General features: G+C 43.7%; 1 protein-coding gene across 3 annotated transcripts; it reads right to left on the reverse strand.

The window, feature by feature from the left end:
* Positions 1–3,438: 3,438 nt before the first annotated feature.
* Positions 3,439–12,703, reverse strand: LOC130211607 (interferon-induced very large GTPase 1-like). 3 transcript variants are annotated; one of them, XM_056442470.1, is made up of 7 exons: positions 12,627–12,703; positions 12,295–12,369; positions 12,076–12,157; positions 11,924–11,989; positions 11,470–11,727; positions 9,508–9,711; positions 3,439–4,540 (listed from the first exon to the last, which is right to left on the reverse strand). In XM_056442470.1, the coding sequence occupies exons 2-7, from the start codon at positions 12,331–12,333 to the stop codon at positions 4,533–4,535; spliced, it is 657 nt and encodes a 218-aa protein (XP_056298445.1). In that variant the 5' UTR covers positions 12,334–12,369; positions 12,627–12,703; the 3' UTR covers positions 3,439–4,532. The 3 variants fall into 3 exon arrangements, with proteins under 3 accessions (XP_056298445.1, XP_056298443.1, XP_056298444.1); XM_056442468.1 differs by having other exon boundaries at positions 3,439–9,711; XM_056442469.1 differs by lacking the exon at positions 12,627–12,703 and having other exon boundaries at positions 3,439–9,711; positions 12,295–12,380.
* Between the last annotated feature and the right edge of the window lie 7,175 nt (positions 12,704–19,878).

Raw genomic sequence — 19,878 nt, forward strand, 5'->3', positions numbered from 1 at the left:
ACCAGTATTCATAAAGGAAAACGTTGTCTTCTGATACTTTCATTCTACCAGCATTCTTGGTGCCAAGTATGTATGACGTTTGGTTTCTCATCGAGGGAAAAAAAACAGTCGAACATCGTAGAGTATTCCTATTTGTCATTTAACAGATGCCGTGTGTTCGCTCTCATGACCAAGTGCCAAACTGGCCCTCGGTGGTGTGTTTTTTCTTTCTTTATTTCATACTTTTGTGTGTTTTTTTTCCTTGTTATTTTTCGTGGAGAGAACTTTTGCTGAAAATATAGATATAGAGAAATGATATTATATATAGTTATATATAAATGTGTACAAAAGGAGAAAGTATATAAAGGGTTTTTTCTCACAGCGGGGATCTATGCATGAATTATTTTTCGAGATGATGACTGAGGGACAGGGGGGGGGGGAGGAGAGACACTGTATCTGTCAATGCACGTTTCCCAAATCTAATCAAATCATATCGGCTCTGGATTTTTTTTGTTATTTTTTTGTTATAGCTCACAGAAACAGGAACAGACAACAAACCTCCCGACACACATTCACAACAACAACAATAATTTCCACCACTCTCAGAAGACGTTGATCGACTGTGAACATTCTCTCCCACGCCGCGTTAACTAGAGGGAGTTTCCTCCAACCAGGTGGTGCACCGCATGACCGCAACCAGCATCCTCAGTCGCCACTTCTCCTTCAAGACTGTTTGGAGACGATTTCTTTTTAGGGTGCGTGAAGTACCAACTCTGCTGTTGTTTTCTTTTGCCTGGACAGAATTATTTTTGTATTTCAGCAAAGGTGCGAAACAGAGCAGAGGCAGGCAGCCTTTGCTCTTTTACCTACACCTTCCCCTGTCTGCAACCCTATATCCAGCACATGCATATTCTGTTTGATGCGTGTGTGTGTGTGTGTGTGTGTGTGTGTGTGTGTGTGTGTGCATGATGTCAGAAGTACTTCACATGGGCATAGGCGGGCCCTGATTAGACCGCAGAGATAGAGAGGCAGACAGGTAGGATCACCCCCCATGGTAAAAACTCCAAACTCCCCCCCCTCCTCCTCCACCCGTATCAACCTCACTTTACTCCCTCCCTTTTCTTGGTGTCTCCGTCAGTGACCGCAAAACTCCCAAAGCACCTGACTTCACTGTCAGCTGCGTTCCACACAATGTCTGACCTCAGTTCAGCTGCGCTTCCCCTCCTCACAGCCACCGAGCGAGGGACTTTTCTTTTCTTTTCTTTTTTGTGAGCTCATCATCGGTTGTAAATTAAACTCTTAAGCACACCGAGGGAAACCCGTGGGCCTTCGGGGGCGCTGCTGCCCAGTTGAAAAGAGGGCTCAGATCTCCCAAAACAGGGTAGAAGCCACAACAGTTGACAACTGCTTTTTTTTCCCGATTCTGTATTTTTTATTTCGGGGGGAGGGCGTGCGGGCCGTTGGCTCGGCGATGCCCGACTCCCCCGCTCACCGCTACGGATTTTCAACACGGATCATGGGTAATGCTGTTGTCTGAGCCCACAGGAACACGTGGTAGCCTGCGTCCAGTCTGGGTTAGTCACCGGTGCTGTCTTTGCTTGTGCTCTAGCTATACCCTGTTTGTTTTCTATTTTATTACTGCCTCATGGGGAGGGGCGGAAGGGAGAGAAATATACCCGGCTGCTCCTGTCGGAGATTTTGTAAGCCCTCTGATAGGGAAATGTGCACAATGTAAAACACAAAACGACTGATTTGGGCATTCTGCAGGTGGACCGATGGCGGGCAGGAGGGCGAGGAAAGGGGCACGCTGTGGAAAAGAGACTTTGGGAGGAGACGGGGGACAAAAGACTCGCAGCCTTAAATGTAGAAGTCAGATTGAAAAGAGAGGACGGACTTGACACGAGCAAATGTGGACATTCAAAGGCATGGCCTTCTTTCTACCCACAATGATTCTCCAGGAGGAAACCTTGCTTATCCGTACGGAGGATCCGACCCATAAGAACCCTTTTGTACTCACTCCTGTGGATGAGGAGGCAGAGAGGGGTCGTGAGGGAAACCTCAACACAACACAGCAACTATTCAACCGCCGGAGCTGAAACCCGAAACAAGATATTTAGTTCGGTCTGTTCTTTCCCCCCGTCTATTTTATAAGCTAACACTGGAGGGCGCCATTGTGGCTGCAGTCGGCCCACTGTGGGGAAACTGGACGTGTGAGGAAGAAAAGCAGAGAGAGACACAACATCTGGAGGAGGATCAACAACTGTACATTTTTAAGTGTAAGAATCAAACAGACAAAAATATTTGTAAATATTAAGTTTCTTGTTTGTTTTTCTTTTCTTTTTGTTGAGTGAATGAATGAAATGCCTATTTTGTGACAACAAAAGACAACAGGTGCAGTTTGCAACAAAAAAAGGATAAAAAATGGCCGCTCGCTTGAGGATTCATGAGTGACACACAGAAATACTTGCCATTGATAATTTTTCGTGCCGTTACAAAATGCCTTTATTTTATTTACTTTGTCTCCCATTGTCTATAATCACGTGGGCATCCTGTAGCATCACGACTCCTCAACAGGAAAGTGACTGTAGCAGAAATACATCTTCACTGCAGCCCCACCACGACCTAAAAGGGCCTAAGATGCTGTTTGCTAGTTTCCAATGAAAGATTATAATTTAATAGCTCTTTATTTATGAGGTTGTAGTCAACTTCTCTTTGTTTCTTTCAATTTTAATTTGAAAATATCTTGTACTCAAGTATCCTGCTGATGAGAGGCGGCGCTGTGACTGGTGAGTGATGTCATGGTGTAGGGGGCGTGGCCTCTGGTTCAGGACACTGAACACAACGTGCAGCCGACTAAATACTCACTTCACATGCAGCGGCGTCTACATGTAGCTACTGAATCACACGAGGGCTTTGATACCACACCACGCCTCAAAGAAAAGAGCCTCTCTCCCTCCACACACTGTGTTGCATTGTGGGTATGGAGGTTAGGTTGACCTTAGAGTGATGCGATGTAGCCGTTGAGGGCAGGCACGTCAGATCACACACACTGAGCCCGGTCCGTGTTATGAAGAGACACACTCGCTGGTGCACACAGTTGGGGCTCGGCTTTCGGTTTATTCTTGTTTCAACGTTCTCGCGTCAGGCGGGTGGGGCGTGGGGCCGCACACGGGTAACGCCACGCGTGAGGTCGTGCGCGCTCTCCAGCTCGGTCTCGATTGCATCAAAGTTGCACCTGTTGTCTTGTTTTTACGTTCTTTGTTGAATTCAGAAACCCAAGACTTGAGACAAAGAAAAATGTTAAATAATGGAATTTAAAAAAAAGATGATTTAAAAAGAAGAAAAAAAGTATGGTAAAACTATATAAATAAATGCGGTGATGATATTTCTGTTTACTTTAGAAGTTATTATACACTGTATGCTGTGATTCTGATCTGGGAAACATTAAAGACATTCATAGCCAGTCTGACTCTTGAGCCTCTTTATTGATACAGAGTGAACAGAGGGAAGTAAACACGTTAACAGTCACGACATCATTTGATTTTGTTTATATAAATGTTGGAATCAGATACTTGAAAGGAAAAATATATTTATTGCACTCGATTAAAACAAACTTTGTCATGCATGAACGTAAATCAACACAGCATCAATTTTGTAAAGTTAAAAATGTAAATATATTTCATGAAATACTAATAATAATGAAAGAAAGTTTAAAAGAGCGATACAAATAAAATGTTTTGCATAGATACTTTACGAAGATATTCTAGATTTAGAGTAAAAATAATTACACATCACACACAACTTGATTAAAACAATGTTAAAATGTGAACAATACCACAAGAAAGATTTAAAATATGTGGAATTCTCTGTAGAAGTGACAACATGAACCGAAATATGTAGATATTTGGAACCAGATACTTAACCGAAATAAAAACAAAGACTTAAAACTTAAACATTAACTAATAAAGCAAAACATATTCTTCTCAATAAGATGACAACTTACACGTTAACGTTCAGAACAAATTATAGTTTTATAGATTTCAATGTTAATGTTTTGCATTGTTTACTTCACAGAAACAATTGTTAGACTCAAATATTCTGACTCCAGTTGTACATCATACTGAATCCAATAAAACCGTCCTTTAAAAAAAAGAAAATTTAAAAAGAATTTTAACATTTGAGATTAGAAACGTCACAGAATAAAAAAAGCTAAATGAAAGATATGGCATTCGATTCACAGGATAAATTTTTTCAACCACAATATAATGAAAATCATCTTCCACAAAAACATTTAAACCAAAGTCAGATCATCTAACGTGCCAATATACTGATATATCAATACATATTTAAAAAGGCAAAATAAACATAGTTAAAGCAGATTATTTTTAATAAACATGTTACATGTGATCTGAGCGCTGCAGGGATTTTCTCATATTCTCATATTGTAAGTTGTTGTGGGAAAATATATCTGCGTACTCATAATATTACAAGATGACACGGTTTGTATTTGTCTTTGTACGACAGGGTTGCACATCAACATGTGGATTGTAGTCTCAATGTGCTATGTAGGAAGAAGAAAAAAAAACAGTATTATATGTGTATATGGAGGGTGGAGGATGAGTTCATGACTCTCAGCCAGAGGAAAGAAGCTGTTCTAAAGTCTAATGGCAGCTGATTGTTCTGCATCTCTTCCAGACGGCAGCAGGGTGAACAGGTGGTGGCTGGGGAGGGTTTGTCTTCCTCCTCTCAACAATATCACTGAAGCCTCGTAGATATGTGCCAATGATGTTCTGGGTCTTTAATCACCTGCTGTAGAGCCCTCCGGTCCTGTGTTGTGCTCATCCCAGACCAGTTTGTAATGTTTGCAGTCAGGAGGCTTTTTATTGCTCCTCTGTGAAAGCTGACAGTAAATTGTCATCGGAATGTTGTCTTTAATCTTGTCATATTGTAATGCCATGATACTATTTGTGATCCCCCTTTTTTTCATGTAAAACAAGTAAGATCTAAATACTCACAGGAGGATAATGAATATTTATGAGGGTGTGCACCTCTGTAACCACAATGCGTGGAGTCTTCCTCACTTGATCTTGAAAGACTCTTTGAGGCTTTCCTCTGCTTGCTGAGATGTAATCATTTCCCACGTTTCAGGAATATCAGCACGCTTTGCTTTGAATGCTTTGGCGAACTTCTTGTTGAATTTGGCGAGTACATATTTCCAGTAGTCTGATGCCTCAAGGCTTCCATCTGGTGGGATCTTCCAGTCAGGGAAAATGGCTTTGTAATCCTTGAAGTGGTGAAATTCCCCGTTTGTAGCATCACACTGAAACATCCTGTCTGGTGTGATCACAAGAGAGGAGCATATATCAGTATCAAGTTTCTTCGAGAGAGAACATCTGTATCGACCCAGAGCTATCGGCCGATGTAGTGAAGCAAAGTGCTTGCTATGTTCTTGTCCTCCTGCCTCACAAGGTGCTGCGCAGAATGGACACTGCTTACCACATCCAATCAGTTTGGTGAAAAGCTCGTTCTGAGGCTTCACACGAAGGTCTTTCAGTTTCATTAGGATGTCTGTTTCATTAAACTCCTCTTGAAGGACTTGTGCCATGTCCTTCACACACTCAGTCAGCCAGTGAGCAAACTGCTCCTGGTCGGCATTGTTCAGGATCATGAAAGCACCAAGAGCATCCTGGGAAATGACCAGCTTATCACCAAGTTCCTGACAGACGTTTTTAACAAATGACTCCAAGTTGGCACTCTTTTTTGTTTTGGCTTTGTTGACGGCAGCATTGATGATCCTGATACTTGACTGAACATGTCGATCCTCAAACTCAAACATCGTAGACTCTTTTGAGAAGCGTTCCACTATTTTGTTGAGTATCCAATTCTTGACATACACTTCATAGGAGGAAATGTAGCTCAGATAGTTCTCAAAGTCATCCTTTCTAAGCAAATCCAGTAAAACCGAGTACTGGAAGGACATCCGTGTGCTGAACTGCTCATTTGTCAGCATTTCTCCAATGATATCAGGACCCAGGGACCGGAAGACAAAGTCTTCGACTGCAAGCTTCAAGCAGCAACGCGTGAATTCTTCTGCCTTCTTTTGGCACTGGTCTCGGTCATGGAATACATCTTTAAAGTCAGTGCGAAACTTTTCCTTGTTTTGATGCAGACATCTGGAGGGATCATTCGCCTGTATGTAATCCTCATGCATTTTCTGAAACTGTCTGGCTGCAAAGCCACAGATGTGCTGTTTCAGGGAAACTTCAAACTCGATGTCTATCTTAACATTCGGATTATTTTGCAGCCTCTCATCAATCAATTTTAAAATCTCCTGGATGTAAGTGTCATGGTAATTGTTTTTTATTTGCATCTTATCACTTATCAACTGTTTGCAATGATCAATGATGCAATCTGCAAAGTGTTGCACAGCCGTTGTGTGACTTTGAACATTGAACACCGTACTCCATGTGTCTTGACAACGCTTTAAGAATCCTTCAGCTGTGTATATAAAAGGATTCAGTCCACAATCTTGCAGCCTGTTTTGACTTAACAATGTAGATGCATAACTTCCCTTCTGTGATACATCTTCTCGCAGCTGGTGAGTCACATTGTTGTAAATGTCATCGAACTTTATTTCTTTAAAGGAAAGTTCCTTCTCCGTTTCAGTCCACATCTTGTCAAATTCTTCATCCAGCTCCTTTTCTGTCATTTGGATATTTTTCTTCTGACACTCTTCTATCAATGCACGCACCCTCCGCTCCAATTCTTTTGTATGATTCTCCTTGATTTTTTCAAGTTCTGTCATCCCGTTTCTGATGTCAGCTGCTGTGGTGAGCTGATTAAACACGGAGCTCTGCATTTGTCGTCGAAGACTCTTAGCACTGCTTTTAAAGCCTTCTTTGTATTCTTCAACGAGGTAGACATGACCCTCTGTCTGCTTGAAGTACCGTGCCAGGTTTTCAAGAAGCTTTGTCTCCCATTCAGACAGAATTGTGGAAGCTTCACTTTTCAACTGTTTGACACATTCTGTCATGTCAGATATCTCAGATTTTCCAGCAATGGTACCAAAGTTGCGAATCCTTGTTTCTGCATCTGTAACCCACGTGTACATGTGTCGTCTGAATTCCCATTCCCATTTGTTGAATTCTGAGCACAGCTTCATGTAGGCATCAGCCACCAGGCTGTTTCTGAAGCTGAAGATGAAGTTTTCATGCTTTACTGCATTCCAAAGACTTTTCATCCACTCTGTAAACTCCAAGATATCATAAGCAGATGACTCACAACTTCCCAAAACATGGATTATGTTCTTCTTCAGCTCATACACAGCTTCGCTGTACCCGGCATTGACTGGTGCCATTGGTGGGCTTCCATTCCAGAGTCCAGGAATGTAGCAGTTCCCGGTGTCTGGACTGTACTCCATCACATCAGTGAAGTTCTTCTGTTCTTTCTTTTCCATTTTGGCTGCTGCCTGGGTCATCTCGTTTAACTGTTGCATGAGCAGTTTCCTGTCTCGTAAGTTCTTCTCATGGGCTGAAACGTCTGACACATTCTGGTGAACAAACTGACATTTGGGCTTTTTGCCCACCTCTGTCATCCGGAGGAAAGCATGCACGACTATTTGTAGGATGTCTTTCATTTCGGTTGAATTCTCCATTGCAATATTGATGATGGTGACGTCACTCAGCCCAACAACAAGTGTTGCAAGCTCATTGTCGTGCTCATGGCTATTGTCCAGTTGTGCAAGCTCTGGTGACTTTAAGCCCTCGGTGTCGATGATCACCATGAAGTCACAGTTGAGTTCTTTTTTGATATCTTCATTGATTCTGATGAGCAGCATGAAGGCCCCTCGAGTGCATCGACCACTGCTGACTGCAAACTGCACTCCAAACATAGTGTTGAGGAGAGTGGACTTCCCTGTGCTCTGAACTCCAAGAACAGTGACTACCAGTATCTTATTCTGAGGAGACATCAAGTCATTGAGCTGAGAAAGAACGTCACTAATCCATCTGAGAGGTATGTTGGATGCTTCTCCATCTACAAGCTCAAGAGGAAGTCCATCGAGTAACAAATGTGCACATAGTTTGGGCAAATGCTGTAGTTGTTTATGTGATGGGTCAGTTTCTGGAAGGGAAAGTGAAGCTTCATAGATCTGACCCATTTCACGGAAGAAGTGTTCAATCCCCAATGAGCTGTTGGATAGTTGTCTGTCAATGTCTTTGATTTCTTCTTTGTTTTCAGGATCTTTGCATTTTTCTTTGTACCGCTCCCTGAGGTCAGACGATTTCTCTCTAGACACGTTATCGAGGTTCATTCGCATCCATTTCAGGAAATAGCACCTCTCTATCTCTGGGCTTGATATTGCATTGATGAAACGTGTCATTGCATTTGAAATGTCATGAGAGTTCTGTTCTTTCCGAAGTTGTGTTTTCTCTATTTGAAGATCACTTTTGTAGTCTTCTATATTCTTAGATCCGACGTTTCGAAGCCGAAATTCTTCCTTCTCTAAGCGAGTCAGTTCCTTCCATATTTGGCCTTGTAAGGGCAGCTCAGCTTCTTTGTATTGAAGGATATCTTGAATTTCAGTCGTGATGGCATCTGCATTTTTCTTGGCAGTCTGGCACTCTGAAGACTCTTCATCAACCAAGATTCCCAGTTTGTGGGCAATGTCAGCCATCTGCTCGATTCTCATCTTCATTTTTGAGTTCTCAACTACGTTGCTGACTGTTTCCCCCAATGTTTTGACAAACTTTGCATCATTCATTTGTTTAGTCTTCAAAAGGATGTTCTTGTTAGTCAAGCCCAACTTAGCTGCTACCTTTAGCAGAGCATCCATACTGAAGTGATTGCTTTGATGGTTCCCGACCAAAAATATCTGTGTCTTGTGTTGTTGGTTGGTAAGTAGCTCACATTCAGAGTCCAATGTGTCAAAGAACACAAACACTGCTGCAGATGTCTGACACAAAAAGGAAAATTGTGTTTGAAATGAAGCAATGTCCCCTCGAAGGTTAGCTACAGCTACTGGCACACTGAAGACGTCCATGTTTTTGTTCCCACATGGAAGGTACCAAGAGATTTCAACGAGTCCATTGGATATTCTCCTTGGACTGTCACCACATTCCATATCATGATGAACAAAGGTATCATTGCTCAGAAGCTTATTGAGAATCTCTGACTTGGACAAGGAGCATTCACCGAGTCTCACAAATGATACCATTGGAAGTTCAGACAGAACAATTCGTTCTTCAATAAAGCCCTTGGATTCGGTCAGGGACTGAGGTCTGTACTTTTTAACAATGTCTCTCATGGCCCAAAGCATGAGTGTGCACTGCTTTGTGTCACAGTTAGGAAGCAACAGAGGAACTGAAAACTGACACATGGACATTTTGAGTGATAGTTCCTGCCGTACAAAACCATCCGAGCACAGAAAGAGGGCAGTGATTATGTCAACGAAGTTTAGCATATCACTTGTATTCGTACTTTTTACGAGATTATCAAGATTTAACACCGAATCATTACAGCTCGACTCACATGCCGATGTACGTTTCACATTCCTTGCTGTCACATTAACCATCATCAGTTTCTTTAGGAAGTACCATGGGAGATCTGCGTTACACTTGGGAGGTTCATCAGTGATGGTCTTCTTGTCTATCTGAAGTATTGTGCTGAGGGATAGCTTCTCTTTGAGGCGGTCCTCCAACCCCAGATCCTCCAATAAGCTCTCTAGATGTGTCTCTGAAGAAATGAAAACAATGAATATTAAACCCATTATCGGGTAGTTCAACATTCTTAAGCACGGATCAAAGTTGTAACATTTAAATTTGTTTTGCTGTGAAATAGTTTTAAATTGGTACACCTGCTTAACACTAAGGCCTATTTAGTTGTTTTTATTTTGTTGTTCCTATTTTGCAGTCAGTAATCTGTCAGTTTGATTATTTGGTCTTGATCAAGAATAAAAGAAAGAGAAACCTCATGTTTCAGCAACATTCTGTGATTTTCTTCAGTTTTGCTATGAGTCCTACAATTTAGATTTCTAACAAGAGACATCAAAATGAATGAAATGAATTGTTAGCTAAATAATTTGAAAGATGTATTAAAGACGATCTGTTTTTCAATTTCATTTAATTTGAATCAATTCATAAATCAAAAAGGGAAATATCTATCAAACTATCAAAAGGAATGGTGAGTTTACTCGGTCGACTATTTGTGGTTTATTCGCGTCATTTGCTACATTTGTGCCAGAGAGGGGGGCGTAGCTTATCTCCGTAGCTTTAATCCATGGAAACAGTTATCGTTTACGCCATCCACCATGGAAGAAATAACAACTGTTTCTGCTTTATACCCACAAATATCGGATTAAATGCCGTCGTGTTTGGGTTCATAACATCACCCGTAGGCTCACACAGCTTAGTGATTTTCACCGACTAAGTATAAATAATTATTATTAATATAATAATAATTATTATTAGAAACCAGTTTAATTCACCAACGACGATGTCAGTGATGATGGGAATTTTATTTTGGCGACTCGCCGTTGTCATATCGTTAAAATAACGCCTGACGAGAACTCGCAGCTTTGGGCCAAACAAATTTGGCTCAAAGCTGAATCTATTTTAGAACTCTGATAGGCTAAATTGTATGTCACTCATTTATATCTTTAATCAGTAATTGGTTAAACTGCTTCTTAGACCCGCCTCTTCTGGCCCCAGCGCAGCTGAGACATGCAAACAGGCAGAGTGGACTGCAGGAAAAGCATATTTTGTGCAGATATCCTATTTAAAAATATTACTGGGTACATTCCATATTTGAAACACATAAATATTGACAATTTATTATTATTTATTAATACATTTATTTATTTATTTACTTTTTTGTGTTGCTCAAGGTGGGGCCAGGCCCCATGGCCCGCTTTTGGCCAGCCACCACTGCTCAACAGGGTTTCTATGAGTTCTGTCACACCAGATTCTCACGACGCTATTATCATGGCCACACGCTAACATGCTATGTGTGAATCATTATGTGTTATTATTATTATCTTAAAAGGGACCATGTACAGTTAAAATATAAATATCACCATTTGATGCACTGTACCAGATTGTAGCTACAGCTAATTTGCATCTGTAGTCCCTTGACAGACCATAATAAACATACAAAAATAACAAACAGTACATGATAAGACACACTACAACAGTATATGTGTGCAAACATGATGTACAAATGTCATTGATGTTGGCTTTCTTTCAACCTTCATCCTTCATTGTGTGTGTGAGTGTGATATCCCAAGGTTTTTGCATTGGCTTTGAGTGGATTACCCACATTCATTGTACCAATGTTGATCTCTACAGTAAACAGTTATGAGATAGAGATGCTTGCATCTTATTCAATCCTCTTTTCTTTTCTTTTGGAAATCTTTACAGAATTCTGGTAAAAATGTGCATAAGTCTGCAACATAAATTTGAAAATTCATTGCAATAAAGATTTTATTTTACTCACTTGTTTTGGCAGATGTCGCAGCTGGCTTGCTTATTCTTCCATTCCTAAATTGTGTAGACACCAGAAGAGAGTAGCACACCCCAGGCTTCAGGTGGCTGAGAGTCAGCGTGTTTGTGTCTGTTGATTCTTGCACAACGTCTCCTTCATGGCAACAAGTCACGATGTAACTCTCCACTTCACCAGCAGGGGTATCCCAACGCAGAGACAGTGACTCACTGCTGACCTGGTAGACTGCAAACTGCACAGGAGGGTTGGGCTCTGTGCAAACAATGCAATGATTTCACTTATAACTGGATACAGTAATACAATTGACTACTACTTTAGTCTGAAACATACCTTTACAACATATATTGAGAGCATACCTCGATAAAAGCCTAAAAACCATGCAGACAATACTTTACTACATGCTTTTTCATTATTATAATAGTGTTATTTATATATTTTTCTGATTTACCTGTGACAGATTGCGAAGCTTTGCTTTCAGCATTGAGAGCTGCGACTTGTCCTGGAGAAGGAGCGTCTGTCATAAGAGAAGAGAGGCACATCTCAGTTCATCCACATTGCATGAAGTCATTAAATCGATCAGTTATTGCCGGTCACACTTACAGTCAGTCTGTGATGCTGGTGGAGTTTTCTCTCCTTCCCCACGGTATAGCTCGAGGAAGGAATCCGACGCATCATAGATCTCCTTGGTAATAGATATAAATGTGTAGTTTAAAGTGTAATGAATAAATGCATCATTCCATTCACACTACCTTGAAGGACAACAGATATTTGGATGGTAATTGTTTTCTAAATTAAGAGTTGTGCAAACCAGCTGTTTACCTCATCTGAGTTTTCCATAGTGGGTACACTCTCCGCCATCCCACACTTGGTCCAGATTATTCAAACAGCTTTTCACTGAAAGTAATAAAAGAGAAGTCTGTTACTCCGTCACCGCCAATAACTGTATATAGTACACCAAAATCAAACGGCTAAGTATAATGTGCAACCTGCTAAACTAGAATATAGACTAAAAACAACAACACAAATACTGTAATCAATTCACAGTATGATATATGCTGAATCATGTGTGTTTTGGGCCATGATAATCCTAGATTTTAAAACTATTTCAGGTTTTAAGAGGGAAAGATAATCGCTTGCAGATTGTTGCCTACCTTTGAAGATTATCCATGGTAAAAAGTGTGTCTGTTCTATAATCCAGGACTTTTTCCCTACTCTAGCCAATATGCAATATCGGTTAAGTATTAGTCCTGAGGATAAACCTCTGCAATACAACTACAGGTTGAAGGCGTCTCGTTTTATACTGTCTTGTGAAGTCACTGTTTCGTTTCCCAGAAAGTGATTATCTGGTTTCCAGGAAAGAGAAACCTGACGTCTTGTCTCCTCCCTCCGTTGAAGTGAGAGCTAAATCAGGTATATCAGGTAGTACTGGCAACATTCCTCAAAGAGGCACGGTTTTATATGAATAAACATCAAACAAAAAGTTTGGAAACTTGTGTTTGGTAGCTGAAGACATGGCTTGTCTTTTTCCCAGTGATGGAGATGCCGCTCCACACTATCACACTGCTTCCACCAAAAGGTGTGACTTTATCGGTGCAGCAATCAGCATCGCGTTCTCCCCGTCTTCTCCACACTTTCACCCTACGATCCAACTTCCGGAGGCAGAATCTGGATTCCTCGCTGAACACATGTCAACATTCAAGGCAACTCAGATGGAGATCAACTCCCAATCCTTGTGGTACTCAAGCACAACAGCTGCCTTCAGAATAACTCATCCAGCCTACAGGCCTAACAGGTGGCTTAAAAGGTCTGTTTTTATCTTCAGCAGCTTTTCCCAGCATGATGTTCGCCATCTTCAACGCAGCTGGTTTACGAGTCTTTCACCAATGGTGTGTAGTTTGCCCTGCTTTGCGATCAGGTACGCAACTTCGTACAATGCTGCGAGGAACAGATCCGCCCGCGAAGCCCTCGCAGCGAGCCGCGGTGGAAATACAGACACATTTGGATAATGCAGTCAAACTTCCTCTCGAGTGCCTGCCACTCATTCTTCACCCTGACTATTTTCCTTTGTCTCCATTTTGTGTCGCTCAGTCTGTGCTTTTTTATTTCCTGTTGATCGCTCACACGTGCAGATGAACTCACGTCTCTTGGCGAAATATGTTCACGCTCCATCTTTACTTTCCTCCTCACGTCTCATCATTTTGTTCTCTTTCTTTCCTCCAGGCAAAGACATCCTGAGGGAAACCATTAAATTCATGTACACGGACTGGGCGGACAGGGACAACGGCGACATGCGGAGGAAGACGCTCCTCGCTCTGTTCACGGACCACCAGTGGGTGGCGCCGGCCGTGGCCACCGCCAAGCTCCACGCGGAGTTTCAGTCGCCGGTTTACTTCTACACGTTCTACCACCACTGCCAGACGGAGACGCGTCCCGAATGGGCGGCGCCGCCACGGAGACGAGACACCCTACGTGTTTGGCGTTCCCATGATCGGTGCTACGGATCTGTTCCCGTGCAACTTCTCCAAGAATGACGTGATGCTGAGCGCTGTGGTCATGACTAGGGATGGGCATCGAGAACCGGTTCTGTTTTAGAACCGGTTCCCAGTGAACCGATTGTTTGGGATCGTCAGCCACATTCTTTAACGGTTCTGCCAACGGTCCTCTGTGGCGTTGCGCAAACTTTTTTCGTTTCTTCTTCAGACTGCAGCAAACATGGCAACTAGGCAGAAGCGTTCTAAAGTTTGTCTCTATTTCACACGACAAAATGACAACTACGCCACTTGTAACGTGTGTAAAAAGTCTATTTCGTCGAAGGGAGGAAATACAACAAATATGAATAAGCATTTGAACACAGCGTGGAATTAAATGACAGGAATGTCATGTGTTCGATGCAGCAGCTCAGCTAACGTCGGCGCTTCATCTCTTTCTGTCCAAGGTAAACTCCTCAAAGTGATCACAACCACTCACTGTGTGAAGCCATTTGCCTTTATTGTGTGGAGTCGATCAAGTTATCTTCTGTCCCTTCGTTTGAAGCATACATTTTAGCTCCGGCATTGGTCCCATGATCACTTCACGTTTGGATTGAAAGTCCAGTTTTGAGAAATGTTTGATCGTAACGGTGTTAATTATCGGAGGGCGTGTGTTATCAGCAAACGTTTGCGTTATCGTGTTAACCCATTATTAAACTGAGCATATCGATTTTTTATCCATTATTAAACGTAGTGAAGCGACCCTGTGAAGTGGCTGTCAATCACAGTGTGGCACCGTGCATGCTGGTCGAGGGGGCGGGCCTGTGATTGGCGGAGTAGAGGGGAGGCGGGGTTAACCTGTCGAAAAAGGGGAGTTAAGGGTGGTTGACGGGAACCGTTGTTGTTGACGTTCGAGCTGCTGAGCTGAGAGGAGCAGCTGTCTGTGTGGTGGATGCCCAATAAAGGAGGAGTAATAACGTCATCCCGTCTCCGTGTCATCCGTGCCATAACGTCCGAGACGTTACAATATCATATAGCTACGCTAGCTTAGCTATCGAATCTTCCATTTTCAGCCCCCTACATTGAGGCAGACGTAGTGTTTGCCTCCCCTCTTAATGTGGCTTTATGTCAGCTCAGCAAATTCAGCGATTTTGTTAGTGCCATTTGTTTCATTGTGTAAACCAGCTTTCACTATATAAATAATCTCCATTGCCATCCAATTTAGCTGATGACGTTCAGAGTCAGACCGGTTCAGAGGCTGGTCGTCTGGGTCACAGGCCTACGTCCTTGTACACCTCCTCATATCTTTGTGTTCATCCTCCACCCCATCTGAGAGAGTGTTCTCCACGGCTGGAGACACAATAAGTCCTGAGAGATCGCGTATCCTCCCGGAGAAAGCAGACATGCTTATTTTTCTGCACAAGAATTGTTGATGATCCATACAATTGATGGTTGCACACTTGGTATTTGCCACTGCTAGTTTCATTTTTGGCAGCTCAGTTCATATACCCTTTTTAAAAAAGGAAGGCGCACTGTAATTTCTAGGAACATGTTTAAATTAAACAGCATACATTTTATTTAAGTTATGTAAGTTTTATTTTAAGTTCAAGAGGAATGTGTATAAATGTTTTTGGTTTTATAAAAAAATGTAAATGTGTATGTATACATACTGTATATGGTGTGTGCAGCATTATAGAAAATTATATAAAAGAAAATTAATGTAAATAAACCCGTTTGTGCTCTTTTTTTCACCCCTTGCCCAATAAGAATCGATAAAAGAATCGATAAGGAATCGAATCGATAAGGCATCGGAATCGTTAAAATCGTATCAATTCTCATCCCTAGTCATGACCTACTGGACCAACTTCGCCAAGACCGGGTAAGCCTTCCTGAAGATTTGATTTCGTAATGATGTCATAAGGTAAACTAGCAAGTTGAAGGGTCTTCGACTTTGGTGAAGATCTCTCTAACCCGATGTCCGTAGTATCCGGTCTGAGAACTTAAAACACTTCATTTAATATTTAGACGTCAACGGATTGACGAAATTTGAGCCAGATGATTAAACCCTTGACTGACATGTCCCCTCTGTCCTCCATCAGGGACCCCAACCTGCCAGTCCCTCAAGACACCAAGTTCATTCACACCAAACCCAATCGCTTTGAAGAGGTCATCTGGACCAAGTTCAACTCCAAGGACAAGCAGTACCTCCACATCGGATTAAAACCTCGTGTTAGAGACAACTACCGGGCCAACAAGGTGGCCTTCTGGCTGGAACTAGTGCCCCACCTCCACAGTCTGCACGAGGAGCTCTTCCTCACCACGACTCGCTCGCCCGCGGGCCCCGGCCAAGGCACCCACCGACCGGGCCCCCGGCCGACTCGCCACCCTTACCCCACCTTTGCCTCCGACCCGGAGCTGGAGGTTCGGGCGTCCGCGCCAGGAGCTCTTCCGTGACCCCGGGACTACTCCACCGAGCTGGCGTCACGGTGGCCGTGGGGCGTCGCTGCTCTTCCTCAACATCCTGGCGTTCGCCCCTTTACTACAAGCGCGACAAAGCGGCACGAGATCTGGCGCCACCGGCTGTCCCATGGCCAGCGGGCCCGCCAACGACCTGGCTCACAGCCAAGAGGAGGAGATCATGTCCCTGCAGATGAAGCACCGGAGCACGCCCCAACCACGACATGGAGCCGCTGCGGCCTGCGACATCCTGCGGCCCGCCTGCCCGCCCGACTACCGCTGGCGCTGCGCGCGCCCGACGCGTGCCGCTGATGGCCCAACACCATCACCATGATCCCCAGTACCATCACCAGCATGCAGCCTCTCCACGCCTTCAACACTTTCCGTCCACGGCCACAACAACACCCTGCCCCACCCCACTCCACCACCAGGGTATAGTAGGGACTGGCGCCACGCAGCGCCACCCAAGGACCAGGCCGACTGGCGGGGGCCGCCGACCGAGAGCGGAGGCCTCCGTCTCCGTCCTCCTGTTCTCTTTCTCCACAAACAACTCCACCTCCTCAGACTCAGCAGCTCCCCCGGTGGCCGCGTGGAGAAGCAACCGGACCGCACGACAGCAGATGATCGGTTCGGGGGTTGATTTCAGATCGTTTTACGGATACTGTTTTCAAAGGTACGCTGGTTCCAGACTAAAGCCCCCGGACGCCAGTCAAAAGGACGAGTGCTTTTCGGCCCTTTGCTGTTTTCATCTTCTTTTTTTCTCCACCCCCCCCGGCGTGTAACGAGCATTTATCACTCTCTTTTCTACATATCTGTGTCTTTGTTGCTCCTCTCCCTCTTCCCAGCGCTCCTTTGCTCCGGGGACTCAGTGACGGAGCAGTAGGAGGGGCCCAGAGTACGACCAGTATTCATAAAGGAAAACATTGTTTTCTGATACTTTCATTCTACCAGCATTCTTGGTGCCAAGTATGTACGACGTTTGGTTTCTCATCGAGGGAGAAAAGAAAACAGTAGATCATCGTAGAGTATTCCTATTTGTCATTTAACAGATGCCGTGTGTTCGCTCTCATGACCAAGTGCCAAACTGGCCCTCGGTGGTGTGTTTTTTCTTCTTTCTTTCTTTATTTCATACTGGTTTTTTTTGTTTTTCTTCCTTGTTATTTTTCGTGGAGAGAACTTTTGCTGAAAATATAGATATAGAGAAATGATATTATATATAGTTATATATAAATGTGTACAAAAGGAGAAAGTATATAAAGGGGGTTTTCTCACAGCGGGGATCTATGCATGAATTATTTTTCGAGATGATGACTGAGGGACAGGGGGGGGAGAGACACTGTATCTGTCAATGCACGTTTCCCAAATCTAATCAAATCATATCGGCTCTGGATTTTTTTTTGTTATAGCTCACAGAAACAGGAACAGACAACAAACCTCCCGACACACATTCACAACAACAACAATAATTTCCACCACTCTCAGAAGACGTTGATCGACTGTGAACGTCCTCTTCCATTCTCTCCCACGCCGCGTTAACTAGAGGGAGTTTCCTCCAACCAGGTGGTGCACCGCGCCGACTGCAAGCCCAGCATCCCTCAGTCGCCACTTCTCCTTCAAGACTGTTTGGAGATGATTTCTTTTTAGGGTGCGTGAAGTACCAACTCTGCTGTTGTCGCTTTTGCCTGTACAGAATTATTTTTGTATTTCAGCAAAGGTGAGAAACAGAGCAGAGGCAGGCAGCCTTTGCTCTGTTACCTACACCTTCCCCTGTCTGCAACCCTATGTCCAGCACATGCATATTCTGTTTGTGTGTGTGTGTGTGTGTGTGTGTGTGTGTGTGTGTGTGTGTGTGTGTGTGTGTGTGTGTGCATGATGTCAGAAGTACTTCACATGGGCATAGGCGGGCCCTGATTAGACCGCAGAGATAGAGAGGCAGACAGGCAGGATCACCCCCCATGGTAAAAACTCCAAACTCCCCCCCCCCCCCTCCTCCACCCGTATCAACCTCACTTTACTCCCTCCCTTTTCTTGGTGTCTCCGTCAGTGACCGCAAAACTCCCAAAGCACCTGACTTCACTGTGTCAGCTGCGTTCCACACAATGTCTGACCTCAGTTCAGCTGCGCTCCCCTCCTCACAGCCACCGAGCGAGGGACTTTTCTTTTCTTTTCTTTTTTGTGAGCTCATCATCAGTTGTAAATTAAACTCTTAAGCACACCGAGGGAAACCCGTGGGCCTTCGCGGGCGCTGCTGCCCAGTTGAAAAGAGGGCTCAGATCTCCCAAACAGGGTAGAAGCCACAACAGTTGACAACTGCTTTTTTTTTCCCGATTCTGTATTTTTTATTTCGGGGGGAGGGCGTGCGGGCCGTCGGCTCGGCGATGCCCGACTCCCCCGCTCACCGCTACGGATTTTCAACACGGATCATGGGTAATGCTGTTGTCTGAGCCCACAGGAACACGTGGTAGCCTGCGTCCAGTATGGGTTAGTCACCGGTGCTGTCTTTGCTTGTGCTCTAGCTATAGCCTGTTTGTTTTCTATTTCATTACTGCCTCGCGGGGGAGGGGCGGAAGGGAGAGAAATATACCCGGCTGCTCCTGTCGGAGATTTTGTAAGCTCTCTGAAAGGGAAATGTGCACAATGTAAAACACAAAACGACTGATTTGGGCATTCTGCAGGTGGACCGATGACGGGCAGGAGGGCGAGGAAAGGGGCACGCTGTGGAAAAGAGACTTTGGGAGGAGACGGGGGACAAAAGACTCGCAGCCTTAAATGTAGAAGTCAGATTGAAAAGAGAGGACGGACTTGTCACGAGCAAATGTGGACATTCAAAGGCTTGGGCTTCTTTCTACCCACAATGATTCTCCAGGAGGAAACCTTGCTTATCCGTACGGAGGATCCGACCCATAAGAACCATTTTGTACTCCTGTGGATGAGGAGGCAGAGAGGGGTCGTGAGGGAAACCTCAACACAACACAGCAACTATTAAACCGCCGGAGCTGAAACCCGAAACAAGATATTTAGTTCGGTCTGTTCTTTCCCCCCGTCTATTTTATAAGCTAACACTGGAGGGCGCCATTGTGGCTGCAGTCGGCCCACTGTGGGGAAACTGGAGTGTGAGGAAGAAAAGCAAACTGCGTGGAGGGAAAGAGAGAGAGACAACATCTGGAGGAAGATCAACAACTGTACATTTCTAAGTGTAAGAATCAAACAGACACAAATATTTGTAAATATTAAGTTTCTTGTTTGTTTTTATTTTCTTTTTGTTGAGTGAATGAATGAAATGCCTATTTTGTGACAACAAAAGACAACAGGTGCAGTTTGCAACAAAAAAAAAGGATAAAAAATGGCCACTTGCTTGAGGATTCATGAGTGACAGAAATACTTGCCATTGATAATTTTTCGTGCCGGTACAAAATGCCTTTATTTTATTTACTTTGTCTCCCATTGTCTATAATCACGTGGGCATCCTGTAGCATCA

The sequence above is a fragment of the Pseudoliparis swirei genome, chromosome 21 (assembly GCF_029220125.1).
Source record: "Pseudoliparis swirei isolate HS2019 ecotype Mariana Trench chromosome 21, NWPU_hadal_v1, whole genome shotgun sequence".
NCBI lineage: Eukaryota > Metazoa > Chordata > Actinopteri > Perciformes > Liparidae > Pseudoliparis > Pseudoliparis swirei.